At 51.6% G+C, this 18,537-nt stretch overlaps 1 protein-coding gene across 1 annotated transcript in view; it reads right to left on the bottom strand.

Moving 5' to 3' along the window:
• The window catches only part of TARS1 (threonyl-tRNA synthetase 1), a 66,082-nt gene extending 47,833 nt beyond the window's left edge, over positions 1 to 18,249 (bottom strand). Inside the window, exons 1-3 of the mRNA XM_075328287.1 lie at positions 18,143 to 18,249; positions 15,032 to 15,112; positions 13,067 to 13,257 (exon numbers count right to left, since the gene is read on the bottom strand). Of these exons, the coding sequence (XP_075184402.1) occupies positions 13,067 to 13,257; positions 15,032 to 15,112; positions 18,143 to 18,190 (320 nt within the window). The 5' untranslated portion in view covers positions 18,191 to 18,249. The remainder of the gene's footprint in view (positions 1 to 13,066; positions 13,258 to 15,031; positions 15,113 to 18,142) is intronic.
• Positions 18,250 to 18,537: the final 288 nt, after the last annotated feature.

Below are 18,537 nucleotides of genomic sequence, written 5' to 3'. Positions count from 1 at the left end.
CATATATAGGAGGCACCACCCTCCATGGCAGTATGCCTGCATTATGTTAATCGTAAAGGTACCGTCACACTAAGCAACATCGCTAGCAACATCGCTGCTGAGGCACAACTTGCTAGCGATGTTGCTGTGTGTGACATCCAGCAACAACCTGGCCCCTGCTGTGAGGTCGCCGGTTGTTGCTGAATGTCCTGGACCATTTTTTAGTTGTTGCTCTCCCGCTGTGAAGCACAGATCGCTGTGTGTGACAGCGACAGAGCAACAACTAAATGTGCAGTGAGCAGGGAGCCGGCTCCTGCGGACGCTGGTAACCACGGTAAACATCGGGTAACTAAGAAGCCCTTCCCTTGGTTACCCGATATTTACCTTCGTTACCAGCGTCCGCCGCTCTCAGCCAGATATGTACTGTGGCTAGGAGTGCAGGGAACAGGGAGCCCGCACTGGCAGTGTGAGAGCGGCGGACGCTGGTAACGAAGGTAAATATCGGGTAACAAAGGGAAGGGCTTCTTGGTTACCCGATGTTTACCGTGGTTACCAGCGTGCGCAGAAGCCGGCTCCTGCTGCCTGCACACGTAGCAGAGTACACATCGGGTAATTAACCCGATGTGTACTGTGGCTAGGTGTGCAGGGAGCCAGCACTAAGCGGTGTGAGCTGGTAACCAAGGTAAATATCGCTTTGGTTACATGCTTCCACGTGTAGCGATGCTCCAGCGATCCCTGCCAGGTCAGGTTGCTGGTGGGATCGCTGGAGTGACGCTTAGTGTGACCTCTCACCAGCGACCTCCTAGCAACTTACCAGCGATCCCTATCAGGTTGTATCTTTGTTGGGATCGCTGGTAAGTTGTTTAGTGTGACTGGGCCTTAAGCGTGAGACGTAATCTATAAACAATTTAGTTTGAAATTACCATCCAATTATGTAGAAGATTGAAACACAACCAATCAGTAGTAAGATGCTAATGCAACCAATTACAACGTGATGGCGTGGGATTTGTCCTCCATGTCCAGTCTGTCACATAATTGATACAGAAGGTTGTGTGTCTGTCAGCAGTTGTTGCAATCCTGTGCAAGGGTTGAGAAAGTACTGAAAGTCCAGGGTGAAGTGCTCCCAGAACTTCAGGTTTTGACACAAGTCTCGATTGGCTGATTGTCATAGTCATCTATGGAGTGGCAATTTTATGTTGCTTCATTTGCAATAAAAAGAAAGTAGAAGGGTTCAGGGGATTTACGGAGGAGAAACCTGAAGAGGACCAAGTAGCTTTCAGTCTGTCTTGCAGTGCAGCACAGGTAGGTGTCTACCCTTGGGTCTCCAGAATAAGGATCCTGGATGGGTGTCTAGCCACCTTTTGGATATGGAGGCTACATAGAGCAAAGGGTCCTCTGGAAAGGACACAAAATCATGGGTCACCACCCTAGACATTGTGGGAAGCGATAAGGGAAGTTCTGCCACTGCTGCCTTTCATATACCATAAACATGGCACTCAAATGATACACTGCCCTTTACATAATGGATTCAAAAAGGCAGGAAAGAGGTCACCCATTATTTTCTCTAAAAGCAGACATAGGACGCAGCAGACACATACACCTCATCATTACATGGTTCTGATGCGACAAGAAACGGTAAGGTTTGAAGAAGTCTCGGATGAGCCCACTGCGAACACAGGTTTGGAGCTTTTTTATTTTACAGATGGAACAAAATACTAAGATGCTAGTGGATTCTACACAGGATATGCTGTGGTTACACAACAGGAGGTACTGAAAAGCAAACCACTCCTTCCTGTCCTATCGGCATATGAGGCAGAGATAAAGGCACTCAATCACTGGGTAAGATGGCCAAATATGTATATAGACAGCAGATCTTTCTTAATAATTTGGATATAGGCAGCAAATCTTTCCCAAGAATGTGTATGCAGATCTTTCCTTATATCGCATGAGAAACCTACAAAGATAAGAGCATATAAGCCCGGATGGAGGGTCTCCTGTTTCAAATAAGCCTGGCACAATGAAGATAAGGCCGGGGCCACATGGGGCACTAGTGCGATGCTCACACAACACTCTGCTCCCGCTGGCAACACAGAAGGAGCCGAGTGTCATGCGAGCGTCCCTACTACTGAGGTCCGACTGTGCAAGCGGACCTCAGCTGTGGGGGGTGGGCCGGCGCTACGGATGAAAGGGCCGGCGCTGAGGAGGGGAGGGATTTCTCTCCCTCTCTCCTCCGTAGCCGGCTATTGCGATTCTCGCTCTGCACGCACGGTACACCGGTGTACCGCGAGTGCAGTGCGATTTTTCTCTCGCCCCATTCACTTGAATGGGTGTGAGAGAAAAGAGTCTCGCATTACAGTCGCAGCATGCTGCGATTGTTTTCTCGGTCCGATTAGGGCTGAGAAAATAATCGCTCGTGTGCTGACACACAGGCTAGAATTGGTCCGAGGGGAATGCGATGTTTTATCTCACTCCACTCGCACCGATTTTCTCTCCGTGTGGCTTAGGCCTTATGCTTACTCCTGAGCTGATGCTGATAGAGGGAGAGGAAATGTTTGTACAGATACAGCCGACAAAAGCAGTGAAGAGGCCTACAGTTGAGAGTCTTTTACCAGTGCAGATCAGAACCTCAGTGGCACCTGTCACATCTGATGTTCTTAAACCCCTACAAAAACAAGCTGTTCAACAAAAAAAAGGAGTGCAAAACACAGGGAGCCCATCTAACTGGGGAAGGTCTGTGGATAGAGGGTGGTAAGCTTTCTCTGCCACAAGCTCTTTATTCAAGGATGACCCAGTTAACCCATGGACTAAGGCGGGCTTTGCACGCTGCGACATCGGTAACAATGTGTTACCGATGCTGCAGCGATAGTCCCTGCCCCCGTCACAGGTGCGATATCTTGTGATAGCTGCCGTAGCGAACATTATCGCTACGGCAGCTTCACATGCACTCACCTGCCCTGCGACGTCGCTCTGGCCGGCGACCCGCCTCCTTATTAAGTGGGTGGGTCGTGCGGCGTCATAGCAACGTCACACGGCAGGCGGCCAATAAAAGTAGAGGGGCGGAGATGAGTGGAACGTAAACATCCCGCCCACCTCCTTCCTTCCGCAATGGCGGCCGGGACGCAGGTAAGGAGATGTTCCTCGCTCCTGCGGCTTCACACACAGCAATGTGTGCTGCCGCAGGAACGAGGAACAACATTGTAACATCGGTCGTTTCCAAATTATGGAAATGACCGACGCTACACCGATGATACTTTTCCGACGCTTTTGCGCTCGTTAATCGTATCAAAAAGAATTTGCACACTACGATATCGCCTGCGACGCCGGATGTGCGTCACTTTCGATTTGACCCCACCGACATCGCACCTGCGATGTCGTAGTGTGCAAAGTGCCCCTAACACATCTGTCAAAGACAGATATATCTGTGTGCTTTGGAGCACAAGGTATGAGTGGCACCAGGGTTCAGTGCCCAGACAGACCCAGGCTTGTATGACGTGCGCCTAATAAAGTGTAGGAAAACTGTAAGGATCCCGCAGAAACACACCCCTTGTCCGCTCTACCCATTCCAGAAACTGCAGATTGATTATATACATCTATCACATGTAGGGTTATACGCGTTTGTGCTTGTTGTGTTAACTTCTTTCCAGGACTGATCTGAGGCATATCCAGTACAGAAAACGGTTACTACTGAAAACTAATGATGATGGTTGTATGTAAAAATGGGGTTCCTGTAGTGGTAAAAGTGCATATTTTATAGCAGAAGTCATTATAGAGATCTTACAGTATCTGGGAATTAGAAGCTTTAAACACTCCTTACCCTCCACAGAGCAGTCGGAAGGTAGAAAGGCTGAATGGAACAATCAAGGTAAAGGTGGACTGGCAAGTCATGGACCAAATGTTTTTTTTTTTTTAATAAATAGGTCTCAATATATGATTTTCTTTTTGCTTAGCACCTGAAATAGGATTAGACTTTACATAGATACTTCAGATACAGCATGATATCCTGACCAGAGATATACAAGTCTTATATAATTAACTAAATAGTGTGATAAACAGGTGTATTCTTCAATCCAAGATGCTAAATCAGAGCCAGGAGACTGGGTGACCCTAAAAAGACAAGCGAGAAAGAGCCTTCCAAGATTACATGGGTAAATCCAGATTCTCCTAACCACAGCAACTTCGCATCCCAAGAACATCCCAGGGACATGTAGATAACACCAGTACTACAAGGATCATGCATGATGTCCAGCCCAGCAGACTGCTCAAAGACGAGTTCAGAAAACTCCATTCCATAGAAGAAAGGAACTTCCAAATATCCTGACTGGTTCCCTTTAAGCCAGCTGAGCCAATCAGCAGGATTCTCACATATTGGCGCTAGGATGGTGAATCCAATCATACTTTCAGTATAGGAGGTTGGATGTTTGATTACAGAAAAAAAAAAAAAAAAAAGTGGTTACCAAAGGTCCAGGAATTAACGCACTGGTTGAGTGAAGTGTGCGTCGGGGTAGGACTTTATGAGTCAGGTCTTCAATAATGATTCCTCCATTGGCTGCTTTCCTCCCCTCTATTTAAATTTTTCCCCTCTACCACCGCGATTAACACCATGTCTGAAGCTTGCGCAGTATTTTTTCAAGATTTTCTCGAACACTTTAATTAAATAGCGCCAGAATCAGCACATGCGCATAACGCGATCTCCAGCGCCATTTTATAGAGGACATTGTGAAGATGACTATGAACGACAGCAACGCATGCGCTCATGAAAAAAAAAAAAAATAAATAATTGAACTTCGCATGCGCTGCCGCTCATATTTGTCTTTCCAGTATCTTCAATAAAATGGCGCTGGAGATCGCGGTGCGTGAATGTACTAATTCCAGTGCCATTTTATTGAACAGTTAGAGAAAAACTTGAAAATACCACTGCTCACTCAGATGCTGTTGTGTTAATCGCGGCGGCAGAGGGGAGAATTTTAAACAAAGGGGAGTAAAGCAGTCAGGTGAGGAATCATTACTGAAGACCCGAACTAATGCACACGTCACTCAAATAACGCACTCATTTCTAAACCTTTAATAACATTTTTTTTTTTTGCAATCAAATATACAATTTTAAAACTGAAGGTATGATTTGATTCACCATCCTAGCACCAGCGCGGCACTGCCAGTACTTTATATGTGAAAGAAGGGAATTTTGTTTACTTACCGTAAATTCCTTTTCTTCTAGCTCCAATTGGGAGACCCAGACAGTGGGTGTATAGCTACTGCCCTCTGGAGGCCGCACAAAGAACTACACTTAAAAGTGTAAGGCCCCTCCCCTTCTGGCTATACACCCTCCCGTAGGAGTACAGATTCCTCAGTTTTAGTACCAAAGCAAGAAGGAGGAAAGCCAATAACAGTTTCAAAAACAAACTCAATCCGATAACATGATCGGAGAACTTAAGAAACAACATGAACAACATGTGCACCCGAAAAACGAAACCCTAAGAACAAATAGGGCGGGTGCTGGGTCTCCCAATTGGAGCTAGAAGAAAAGGAATTTACGGTAAGTAAACAAAATTCCCTTCTTCTTTTTCGCTCCTAATTGGGAGACCCAGACAGTGGGACGTCCAAAAGCAGTCCCTGGGTGGGTAAAAAGATACCACATGAACGGGCTGTCAGACAGCCTCTTCCTACAGGTGGGCCACCGCCGCCTGAAGGACCTGTCTACCTAGGCTGGCATCTGCCGAAGCGTAGGTATGCACTTGATAGTGTTTGGTAAATGTGTGCAGACTCGACCAGGTAGCCGCCTGGCACACTTGCTGAGCCGTAGCCTGATGCCGCAATGCCCAGGACGCACCCACGGCTCTGGTAGAATGGGCCTTCAGTCCAGATGGAATCGGAAGCCCAGCAGAACGGTATGTGTGAAGAATTGGTTCCTTGATCCACCGCGCCAGGGTGGATTTGGAAGCTTGCGATCCCTTATGCTGACCAGCGACTAGGACAAAGAGCGCATCAGAACGGCGTAGAGCCGCCGTGCGAGAAATGTAAATCCTGAGTGCTCTCACCAGGTCCAACAGATGTAAACCCTTTTCAAATTGGTGAACTGGATGCGGACACAAAGATGGTAAAGTGATATCCTGATTGAGATGAAAGGAAGAAACCACCTTGGGAGAAAACTCTGGAATTGGACGCAGTACTACCTTGTCTTGGTGAAACACCAGGAAGGGAGATTTGCAAGATAACGCCGCTAGCTCGGACACTCTTCGAAGAGACGTGACCGCCACAAGAAAAACTACCTTTTGTGAAAGCCGAGAAAGGGGAACCTCTTTCAAAGGCTCGAAAGGCGGCTTCTGGAGAGCAATGAGAACCTTGTTCAGATCCCAGGGTTCCAATGGCCGTCTGTAAGGAGGAACGATATGACAAACTCCTTGGAGAAACGTGCGTACTTTAGAAAGCTGTGCCAAGCGCTTCTGAAAGAATACGGATAGCGCGGAGACTTGACCCTTAAGAGAGCTAAGCGACAAACCTTTTTCCAACCCAGACTGCAGGAAGGAAAGAAAAATTGGCAATGCAAATGGCCAGGGAGAAAACCCTTGAGCCACGCACCACGCTAAGAATATCTTCCACGTTCTGTGATAGATCTTAGCTGAGGATGGTTTTCTAGCCTGTCTCATTGTGGCAACAACTTCATGAGATAAACCTGAGGCCGCTAGGATCCAGGACTCAATGGCCACACAGTCAGGTTCAGGGCCGCAGAATTCAGATGGAAAAACGGCCCTTGAGACAGCAAATCTGGACGGTCTGGTAGTGTCCACGGTTGGCCTACCGTGAGATGCCACAGATCCGGGTACCACGACCTTCTTGGCCAATCTGGAGCGACGAGTATGGCTCGATGGCAGTCGGACCTGATTTTCCGGAGAACTCTGGGTAACAATGCTAGAGGTGGGAACACATAGGGGAGTCGGAATTGCGACCAATCCTGAACCAAGGCGTCTGCCGCCAGTGCTCGGTGATCGTGAGACCGTGCCATGAAAACTGGGACCTTGTTGTTGTGTCGTGACGCCATCAGATCGACGTCCGGCGTCCCCCAGCGGCAACAGATCTGCTGAAACACGTCCGGGTGAAGGGACCATTCTCCTGCGTCCATGCCCTGGCGACTGAGAAAGTCTGCTTCCCAGTTTTCCACGCCTGGGATGTGAACTGCGGATATGGTGGACGCTCTGCTTTCCACCCACGTCAAAATCCGTTGGACTTCTTGAAAAGCTTGGCGACTGCGTGTTCCCCCTTGGTGGTTGATGTACGCCACCGCCGTGGAATTGTCCGACTGAATCCGAATCTGCTTGCCTTCCAGCCATTGTTGGAAGGCTCGCAGGGCAAGATAGATTGCTCTGATTTCCAGAACATTGATCTGCAGGGTGGACTCTTCCAGAGTCCACATCCCCTGAGCCCTGTGGTGGAGATACACCGCTCCCCACCCTGATAGGCTCGCATCCGTCGTGACCACTGCCCAGGACGGGGGAAGGAACGACTTTCCCTGTGACAATGAGGTGGGGAGAAGCCACCAACGCAGAGAGTCCTTGGCAGTCTGAGAGAGGGAGACAGTCCTGTCGAGGGACGTCGATTTCCCGTCCCATTGGCGTAGAATGTCCCATTGTAGAGGGCGCAGATGAAACTGCGCGAACGGGACTGCCTCCATTGCTGCTACCATCTTTCCTAGGAAATGCATGAGGCGCCTCAGTGAGTGCGACTGGCTCTGGAGGAGAGATTGCACTCCAGTCCGTAGCGAGCACTGCTTGTCCAGTGGAAGCTTCACTATCGCTGAGAGAGTATGAAACTCCATGCCAAGATAAGTCAGAGATTGGGTCGGGGTTAGATGAGACTTTGGAAAGTTGATAATCCACCCGAAACTCTGGAGAGTGTCTAGTGCCACCTTCAGACTGTGTTGGCATGCCTCTTGAGAGGGTGCCTTTATAAGCAGGTCGTCTAGATACGGGATGACCGAGTGACCCTGCGAGTGCAGAACAGCTACTACTGCTGCCATGACCTTGGTGAAGACCCGGGGGGCTGTTGCCAGACCGAAAGGTAACGCTACGAACTGCAGGTGTTCGTCGTGTATGACGAAGCGTAGGAAACGCTGATGCTCTGGTGCGATCGGCACGTGGAGATACGCATCTTTGATATCTATTGATGCTAGAAAATCTCCTTGAGACATTGAGGCTATGACGGAGCGTAGGGATTCCATCCGGAACCTCCTGACTTTTACGTGTTTGTTGAGCAACTTTAGATCCAGGACGGGCCGATACGATCCGTCCTTTTTTGGGACCACAAACAGATTGGAGTAAAAACCGTGACCTTGTTCCTGAAGAGGGACGGAGGTCACCACTCCTTCCGCTTTTAGAGCGGCCACCGCCTGCAACAGAGCATCGGCTCGGTCTGGTGGGGGAGAAGTTCTGAAGAAACGAGTTGGCGGACGAGAACTGAACTCTATCCTGTACCCGTGAGACAGAATATCCCTCACCCAACGGTCTTTGACGTGTGACAGCCAGATGTCGCCAAAGTGGGAAAGCCTCCCACCGACCGCGGGTGTGGGAATCGGAGACCGCAAGTCAGGAGGACGCCGTCTTGGCAACGGTTCCTCCGGCTGCCCTTTTAGGGCGAGACTGAGACCTCCAAGAATCTGAGCGTCTCTGGTCTTTTTGAGTCTTTTTTGACGAGGTGAATTGGGACCTGCCCGGTCCTCGAAAGGACCGATAACCAGACTGACCCTTCCTCTGTTGGGGTCTGTTTTGTCTGTGTTGCGGTAAGGATGAGTCCTTACCCTTGGAGTGTTTGATGATTTCATCCAAACGCTCTCCAAACAATCGGTCACGAGAAAAAGGCAAATTGGTTAAGCACTTCTTGGAATGAGAATCTGCTTTCCAATGTCTCAACCACAGGGCCCTACGCAAAACAACGGAGTTGGCTGACGCCACTGCCGTGCGGCTTGTAGCGTCAAGAACAGCATTAATCGCGTACGACGCGAATGCCGCCATTTGCGAGGTCAATGGTGCTACCTGCGGGGCAAATGCACGTGTGACGGAGTCAACTCGCGCAAGCCCGGCTGAGATAGCTTGGAGTGCCCATACGGCTGCAAAAGAAGGCGCCAATGACGCTCCAATCGCTTCATAGATGGATTTCAGCCAGAGCTCCATCTGCCTGTCAGTGGCATCTTTAAGTGCCGCTCCATCTTCAACTGCAACCAAGGATCTAGCTGCAAGCCTGGAAATTGGAGGATCCACTTTTGGACACTGGGTCCAACCCTTGACCACCTCAGGGGGAAAAGGATAGCGTGTATCTTTAAGCCGTTTAGGAAAACGCCTTTCAGGATAAGCGTGGGGTTTCTGGATTGCGTCTCTAAAGTCAGCGTGGTCCAGAAAAGTGCTTAAAGTACGCTTAGGGTATCTGAAATGGATTCTCTCGTGCTGCGAAGCTGACTCCTCCACAAGAGGAGCTGGTGGGGAAATATTTAACATCTTATTGATGTTAAATATAAGATCATTAACTATGGCGTCACCATCTGGTGTATCTAGATTGAGAGCGGTCCCAGGATCAGAATCCTGATCAGTTACGTCCGCCTCATCACCCATAGATTCATCTCGCTGGGATCCTGACCATTGAGATGAATGTGAAGGCCCGTCATAGCGAGCCCGCTTAGGCTGCCCGGGGCCATCGTCCGAGTCAGAGTCTTCACCCTGAGGTGTATATGCCCGTCCCGGAGCTTGGAGCTGAGGGGGACCAGGGGGCAATGATTGCACAGTGTCCGTGGCCTGAAGTACAGGCCTAGCTCGCAATGTGTCAAGAATTTGTGACATAGTGAGAGACATTCTGTCAGCAAAAGCTGCAAACTCAGTTCCTGTCACCTGGACAGCATTCACAGGTGGTACACCCTGGGTCACGTCCAGCAGAGGTCCCGACTGTGCAAGCGCCGCAGGGGCCGAGCACTGCACACAATGGGGGTCCGTGGAGCCTGCCGGTAGAAAAGTCCCACATGCGGTGCAGGAAGCATATAATGTCTGTGCTTTGGCACCCTTGCGTTTTGCGGACGACATGCTGCTGGCTCTCTGAATGTGAGAGAGTCTATAGCCAAAGGGCGACCAGCGCTATGCAGTACAAAGTATTTGTAGCAACAAAATACTAAGAATACTACTGGCACAAGAGGGGGTGAGCCCTGAGGGCTGCTTACCGCCCGCTGAATAGCGGGTAAGAGGCTGCAGAATTCCTTGTCTGGGTCTCCCCGGCTCCCCTCTGCAGCTCAGCGTGTCAGCAGGAATGGCTGCCGGCGTCTGTGGAGAGGGGCGGTCCGTGGGAGTTCCCAAACAAAAGTGCGGGAAACAGTGTCCCCTCTGTGCCGATTGTGAGGGCTGGAGTATGTAAAAACGACTCCAGCCCTCAGCGCTGATGCACTGGCCAGCGTCCCGCCCCTCTCCTGACTGGCAGGTCTGGGGGCGGGAACGAACGGAAGCAGGCCGCAAAAGCCGGGGACTCGAGTTATCAGCGCGGCCGCCGTAAAAGCGCGGGCCGCGCTGAAGTCCCCGGCGCACCACAAGTGCCAGCCGCGCCGCAGTCCCAGCGGCCGGCATGACCGATTCCTAAACGTGGCCAGCGTCCCGCCCCTCTCCTGACTGGCAGGTCCGGGGGCGGGAACGAACGGAAGCAGGCCGCAAAAGCCGGGGACTCGAGTTATCAGCGCGGCCGCCGTAAAAGCGCGGGCCGCGCTGAAGTCCCCGGCGCACCACAAGTGCCAGCCGCGCCGCAGTCCCAGCGGCCGGCGCGACCGATTCCTGGAAGTGTGCCTGCTTCAGCTAAGCTGAATGAGGCCATGGCACAAGCGCCGTAGCGCTGATGTCCCCCGGCGCACTACAACACCCAGCATGCTGCGGTGTGAGCGCCAAATGCACGGGGACACAGAGTACCTTGAGGAAGCAGGGCCATGTCCCTGATGTACTCCGCTCCATCCAGCATCTTCTCCAGGGGCTGTAGATGGAGCCCGGTCTCAGTGCCTGGAGACCAGTAAATCCCACTTCACCCAGAGCCCTGTAAAAAGGGATGGGGAAGGAATCAGCATGTGGGCTCCTGCCGCCGTACCCGCAATGGGTACCTCAACCTTACAAACACCTCCGACATACAGTGGGGTGAGAAGGGAGCATGCTGGGAGCCCTGTTTATGGGCCCTCTTTTCTTCCATCCGACATAGTCAGCAGCTGCTGCTGACTAAAAACAATGGAGCTATGCGTGCGTGTCTGACCTCCTTGCGCACAAAGCTAAAACTGAGGAATCTGTACTCCTACGGGAGGGTGTATAGCCAGAAGGGGAGGGGCCTTACACTTTTAAGTGTAGTTCTTTGTGCGGCCTCCAGAGGGCAGTAGCTATACACCCACTGTCTGGGTCTCCCAATTAGGAGCGAAAAAGAAATCCTACTAGTTGGTTCCCTTTAAAGGGAACCTGCCACTTACTCGGCGGTCTGATGGACGTTGCTGCCCTTGGGCCTGGCGTCTCCTCTCTCCCTTCCATCGCAGTCCTCCTTCCTGCTTCGTGTAGATGAGGTGTCCTATGTCATCCACACAGTATGCGCTGTTGCGTACCTATGCACTTCTCTCTGCCCTGCTGAGGACAGAGCAAAGTACTGTAGTGTGCAGGGAAAGGTCAAAGAACGCTGGGCAGAGCAAAGTGCGCATGCGCAGTGGAGCGCACTGTGTGGATGATGTAGGACGCGTCTTCCACACAAAGAAAGGAGGACGGCGATCATAAGGATAGAGGAGGAGCCGGAACCGAGACCTGTGACGTCCATCGGACTGGAACGTATAGGACCGCCCCACAGGTGAGTGACAGGTTCCCATTAACACCACCGACTTGTTCAAAGGAATAGGAGGATGGCTGGCGGGTGTCAAGTACCATGTAGCAAAGATATTTCTAGCAATAATTTGTGTCTATTTTCTTGTCAAAATAATGATGTTTTGTGTTTCTAAACTTGGCAAACGTAGAACCAGGCATGTTAGGAGTTAAATTGATGTTACATCCACTTCTGTTGTGCGCCCCAAAAACATAGGCTCAACAGTAACCCCGGAAATAACCATCTGATAGCTTAGCTTGACTGTCCCTACTTTTTGGAAAAAGATGCCCCAGTGTTTAAAGGACAAGCAGTGGACCTTATTTCCGGAAGGGGGTGCCACAGTTGTACCCCAACAGTTTGGGTTGTTATACTCCGGGTGCGTTAGTGGAGTTGGAGCCACTGGCTCTGCCAGTCCTGTGCGCTGGTCTGGGCCTGTGCTGGGGAGCACGGATAGCTGCCCACATGAGCTTAGTAATTAGAGAATGCATGCTTCTGAATGAAAAACCTTGAGTGTAAGGGTATGTGCCCACGATCAGGACTCACTGCATCCTGGATGCGACGGGTCCTGACCTGCGGGGCCGTGAGTCTCCTCCGTAGAAGACCGCAGCTGCTCGTATCCACAATCAGGGTGCAGTGCGCTGCGGTCTCTCGCTTGTGTGTTCTCTATGAAGGGAGCATGCGATTCCGCAGCAAACAATTGACAAGCTGCAGCTTGGAAATCAGCACCGCAGGTCAGGGTTTGCTGTGGAAAAAAGCACAGTGTGCACGGCATTTCTAGAAATCCAATCCACTGTGCTTGTACTGTACAACGCAGCGTTTTGGACACAGCGAAAACACGCTACATCCAAAACACTGCTAACACTGATCGTGGGCACGCACCCTAAGTGTTAGCTACAGAGAGCACTGAGCTCCAGCTGGGGACGGATTATTGTACCCCCTGGTCTGAGTGGCCTATTCACACATCTTGGGTAAGTAGCAGCTGACAATTGGGGTTCATTGACCAGGACAGGTGTAAATTAGGGTCACTTGGGGTACACAACAATACTAGAGGTATAAATGTACATTGTTATGCTTAACTCTGCTGCTGTGTGTGACCTTATTCCCTCCGTCGACGGCATTCATCAGTGACACGAGGCGGATCCCTGCATGACTAGTCCCCTTAGCTGCCTGCCGTGACAAGGGCGAATACCAGGGGTGACTGCTTTGGAGAACAGACCCCAGGGCGCCCACATTCGTTCCCTCGTCTCACCTGATCCCAGCAGCCACTTGGTACGGAGTGGTCTTCCATGACTCGGCATCCACCTGCTTCCCATCCGGCAGGGTCACCTTGATCGGTTTGCTTGCTTTTGCTGCTTTCTCTGCCAGGAGGGCGTCGTGCTCGGCCTTCAGCTTATTGTAGATGTCCAGTCTCTGGTTGATGTATTCAGGCCAAGGATTGAGCTGATGATGGAAAAAAAGGTAAAAATATATAATATAATGTAGGGACACTATGTATATTATGGCATCACTAGGGGTAAATACCACTGAGGATTATAGCGCCACCTACTGGGCAGTGATATCTGGGCCAACACGGAACAAGTCAGTCTCTTCATTGAGCTCAGAAGAGACATACGGCCCCTTCATCGCTTACATTAGGAGATATGTTATCCCATGAGGGACTCCGGGCCGCGGCCGCCCCCACGATCACTGTTATATCACAAGTCACAACAGGAACCTTGTATTTACCGCTGCCATGTCTACAGTTAGTCTGTTTATCCGTGTAGCAGCAGAAAGGTTAACCTGTATTTGCTCACCTGGCAATGGCTTAGAGATTATCAGAATTATACCCGCCTCCAGCCTGGCACCGACACAGAGGACACAGTCCATGCCAGTGTATACAGAGGAGGACAATACTGAGCTCTGCCAGCGGAGAAATGAGACCCTGACAGATGGGTAATGAGATCACCAGTGAGGAACAGGGAGACCAAGACCCTCAACAGTCAGCGGGTGCAGTCAGGACCACCCGGCAATACACAGTGACCATTCATATGAATGAGTGGCCATGCTGAGCCGAGGCCCCTAAATAAGACTCCCTTAAGAGGTAGAGGCCACCTACCCCCACCAGAACAAAAGAACGCACCCCACCAGAGAGTGAGAACACACCAAGAGAAAGAGAGAACGCCCCCCAGAGCAAGTGAAGACCCTCCACACCATGTGCAACAGAAGGAGTGAACACCCCTCCAGATCTAGGCCCCCCTGCCCATTAGTGACAGGCCAACCTCCAACAGAGCAAGAGACCTTCCTCCTCTACCTCTCCTGCCAGCCTAGTATTACAGCGGTCCTGAGTGGGGGGCTCACACTTAAAGGGGTTATCCTGTAGATAACTTCTTGATTAGTGGGGGTCCAACCGCTGGGACCTGCATTTTGTATTTTTAACCACATGGAGCAGCAGTGCCGATGACTGACGGCAGCTGCACTCACTCCCTACGGGGCTGCTGGAAAAGGCCAAGCCCAGGGATGACAGGGGGATCACAGGGGGATCACAGGGGGATCACAGGGGGATCACAGGGGGATCACAGGGGGATCACAGGGGGATCACAGGGGGATCACAGGGGAGGCGGCGGGCGTGTGCACTGCCTTACATTATAGTGGGAAAAGTACCTTGTTCTGCCCATGGGTGCCAGCAGACAGACCCACTGATTTAGAAGTTATACCACACCCTACAGAGAGGGGAAGGCTTACTTCCCCTTTAATGATACCCCTGGTCATGGGGTCCTTCTCCGATATCACACAATCAACAGCGAGAGATGGGTGAACAATCCAATGGTCCTTTATTCCACCATCACAGAGGGTAAAATAGTCCAGTAATGACATAAATGTCCTGGGGATCAGTCACAATCCTCCAGCAGTCCTCCAGGGAAATCGGGGTTTCTCACAGCCGCTATGGGGTGTCAACTTCCCTCTCAGAGGTTCAACCTTGCTTCTTCTCTCTTGTAAGTCTCACCCAGAATGAATAATCCCCCCGGTAAGCAGAGAGTTTAGGTGGATCCCAGACCCCCCTCCCCAAAACCTAGGGACAGTAACACTACAGGGGGGTGATTACCTACAGACAATACAATGTACACACAAGGAATACGCAGAATGGACAGTGAACCACGCCTAAAATACCAACCTACACAACCCCCCATATTGCACCATCACACCCTTATAGACTTTATGTGTAATACATCCTTACCTCTGCGCGCCCCCCGTCTCCACTTCCCTCTTTGCTCTTCTTTTTTCCTCCCTCTTTCTGTTTCCCGCCTTCAGAATTTGCCTGAAAAATCCAAAACAACCAGAATAAGTGATAACAGTGCGAACATGATTACGGAGTAGTACAGAGGGGGAAGAGAGGTGACCGGTGGGGGGAGAGGGGTGATCAGTGTGATGGGGGGGGGGTAACAAAGCCCACCAGGACCTGCCCGGATCCTAGAAGAGGACACGATGGGGATGACTCGTGAATCTAATGATCGGCGAACAGAAATGACAGCAGTGACAACACATAATGCAAGAAAATAACGAGACGGAGATAAGGGGGGAGATCAGCGGCATCGGACGCTCCTGGTCCTAGTACACTGTGCATATCTCGTTCACTCCACTGTCAGGATCTGTGCTACCTGTCAGTGAATGGAAACTTTCCCTGACCCTTAGTTCATTACTGTAAACCCTTCCGACACAATATTTTCACTTTCATTTTCTCATCTCCACTTTCCAAGAGTCATAACTTGTTTTCTTTTTTATTCTATTTGGGCCACATGAGTTTATTTTATGTTATTTTTTTATGTGGCTTTTAATGCCACCATTACTAAAAAAAAACAAAAACGTAAAACTTTGCAAGGTGGACAAGAAACAACAACAAAACCTCGTCCATTGAATATTTGTCTTTAGGTTTTGCTTTGTGAGCCGCTCATTGTGCGGCAGAAATAACCCAAGGACTATTCTAGTGGTCAAGACGGTTTAGGAGAGAAAACCTAAAGAAATTTATCATCTATTGGGCGGCACGGTGGCTCAGTGGTTAGCACTGCAGTCTTTCAGCGCTGGGGTCCTGAGTTTGAATCCCACCAAGGACACCATCTGCAAGGAGTTTGTATGTTCTCCCCGTGTTTGCGTGGGTTTCCTCCAGGTTCTCCGGTTTCCTCCCACACTCCATAGACATACAGATAGGGAATTTAGATTGTGAGCCCCAATGGGGACAGTGTTCCTGATGTTTGTAAAGCGCCTGCGGAATATGTTAGCGCTATATAAAGATTTATTTATTTACTACTTTTGAAAAAAAATAAACACAATTTTTTAAAATGTTAAAAAAAAAGTTTTTCTTCTTCTGTCACCGTATCCTGAAAGTCGGAACTTTTTCTCATTTATTTCCCTCCATTTAGTTCTTATTGGCACATTTTGGGTGCAGTTGATTTTTTTTATTCTTTAATATCCATGGACAATAAATAACGTTCTGTTGTGTCGTGTGTTTATTTTCATTTATAGTTTGGAAAACTTTTATAACTTTTTTTTTTTTTCAGTTTGTACTTAAAGGAAGTGAAGCTGTGAGGGGCGAGTGGCACAATACACAGCGGGCGTGTGACATCTCCGGGTAATTATCACTGGGGCGGGGAGGTCTGATGCAATCCAGTGTAAACACGTTACACGTATACATATATACAGTACAACAGGTGCCGCAGAATTCACCCATCAGGGTCAATACATTGCTTGGCTCTAATCAGAGGCGCAGACTGAGTGACTGACGTGTGCTGTGTCTGCAGGTGAGGTGTGAAGACCTCAGGAACAGAGATCGCTGTACACAGGGCGCAGGCAGCGCTCTACAGCCGGCACCCACCGCTGGACACAACAATGTAACCACTTCAGCTTTGTTAATCTCTAAGGTGCCCGATCTAAGTAGCGCTGTATTTTGGGCCACAATCAGAACCCCCCACAACAGGATCATGGAGCGGCCATGCCTACCATCTTGGTACAACCAACAGGGCTTCAGAGGAGAAAGAAAAAAAAGGTACTGTGGGAAAAGTTTACATGTATGATCACTTAGATCGAGCGTCCTGCACCAGTGCAGCCTGGTGGAGACAACAGAGGGCGGCACTCGAATCTCCGCTGCACCTATACTCAGAGACTGGGATGGATAGAAGATCTGGTTTCTTAAAAGGGGTTTTCCTACTATAGACCCAGGAAAGAAGTGGCCGTACACGTGTCTGCAGCCGCTCATCCCACGGACTGAAGGACTACCCTGACGGCCGGGTCACTCCTGATGTGCAGAAACTGAATACTTTGCATCATGGCAGCAGTGAGGCAAAACAGCCTGTACCAGTGGCCGCGCCGTACAGAGAGCAGACCATTCCCCCGTCACACACACACACACACACACACACAGAGAGCGCACCGCGTCCCCCCCTGCCACACACAGACAGCGCCCCGCGTCCCCCCCCTGCCCCACACACACACAGAGCGCCCCGCGTCCCCCCCCTGCCCCACACACACAGAGCGCCCCGCGTCCCCCCCCTGCCCCACACACACAGAGCGCCCCGCGTCCCCCCCTGCCCCACACACACAGAGCGCCCCGCGTCCCCCCCCTGCCCCACACACACAGAGCGCCCCGCGTCCCCCCCCTGCCCCACACACACACAGAGCGCCCCGCGTCCCCCCCCCTGCCCCACACACACAGAGCGCCCCGCGTCCTCCCCCTGCCCCACACACACAGAGCGCCCCGCGTCCCCCCCCCTGCCCCACACACACAGAGCGCCCCGCGTCCCCCCCCTGCCCCACACACACAGAGCGCCCCGCGTCCCCCCCCTGCCCCACACACACAGAGCGCCCCGCGTCCCCCCCCTGCCCCACACACACAGAGCGCCCCGCGTCCCCCCCCTGCCCCACACACACAGAGCGCCCCGCGTCCCCCCCTGCCCCACACACACAGAGCACCCCGCGTCCCCCCCCTGCCCCACACACACAGAGCGCCCCGCGTCCCCCCCCTGCCCCACACACACAGAGCGCCCCGCGTCCCCCCCCTGCCCCACACACACAGAGCGCCCCGCGTCCCCCCCCTGCCCCACACACACAGAGCGCCCCGCGTCCCCCCTGCCCCACACACAGCGGCCCGCATCCCCCCTTGCCACACAGAGCACCCCACGTACCCCTTGCCACACATACAGAGCGCCCCGCGTCCTCCCTGCCACACATACAGAGCGCCCTGCGTCCCCCCCCCTCCAAACACACAGAGCGTCCCGTGTGTCCCCCCTTTGTCACACACAGAGCGTCCTGTGTCCCATCCTACCACACAGAGCGCCCCCTGCCCTCCCCCGCGTACCTTGCTCAGGTTGAGGTTCTGCATTGTGGTCGCCACGTTCTCCGCCATTCCTGTCACTACCCGGCAAATGCCAGCAGCTGACGCAACCGGCACCCAAAGACTGCAACCTAACAGCGAAAGAGGGAATCACCCAATCAGAGACAAGGACACGCCCACAAACACGGAGGCTTGTTCGCCGACAACCAATCAGGGAGCGGCGATAGTAAGGGTGGTTGCATTAACAGATCTCATGGTCGTGTCCGGTTCTTCACACACTTCTGCTGCTGACGTGCGGACATATGATGTCATCAATCATGTGATCAAGAAGGCGCAGCCGTCAGCTCTGATTGGGCGGAAAGTGACACAGGAGTAGCAGTGTTATCAATGGACGAACACTAGGGGGCGTGCTGAGCTGT

This window comes from Anomaloglossus baeobatrachus, chromosome 1 (assembly GCF_048569485.1).
Source record: "Anomaloglossus baeobatrachus isolate aAnoBae1 chromosome 1, aAnoBae1.hap1, whole genome shotgun sequence".
Classification (NCBI taxonomy): Eukaryota; Metazoa; Chordata; class Amphibia; order Anura; family Aromobatidae; genus Anomaloglossus; species Anomaloglossus baeobatrachus.
This window is presented reverse-complemented; position numbering and strand designations above follow the sequence as displayed.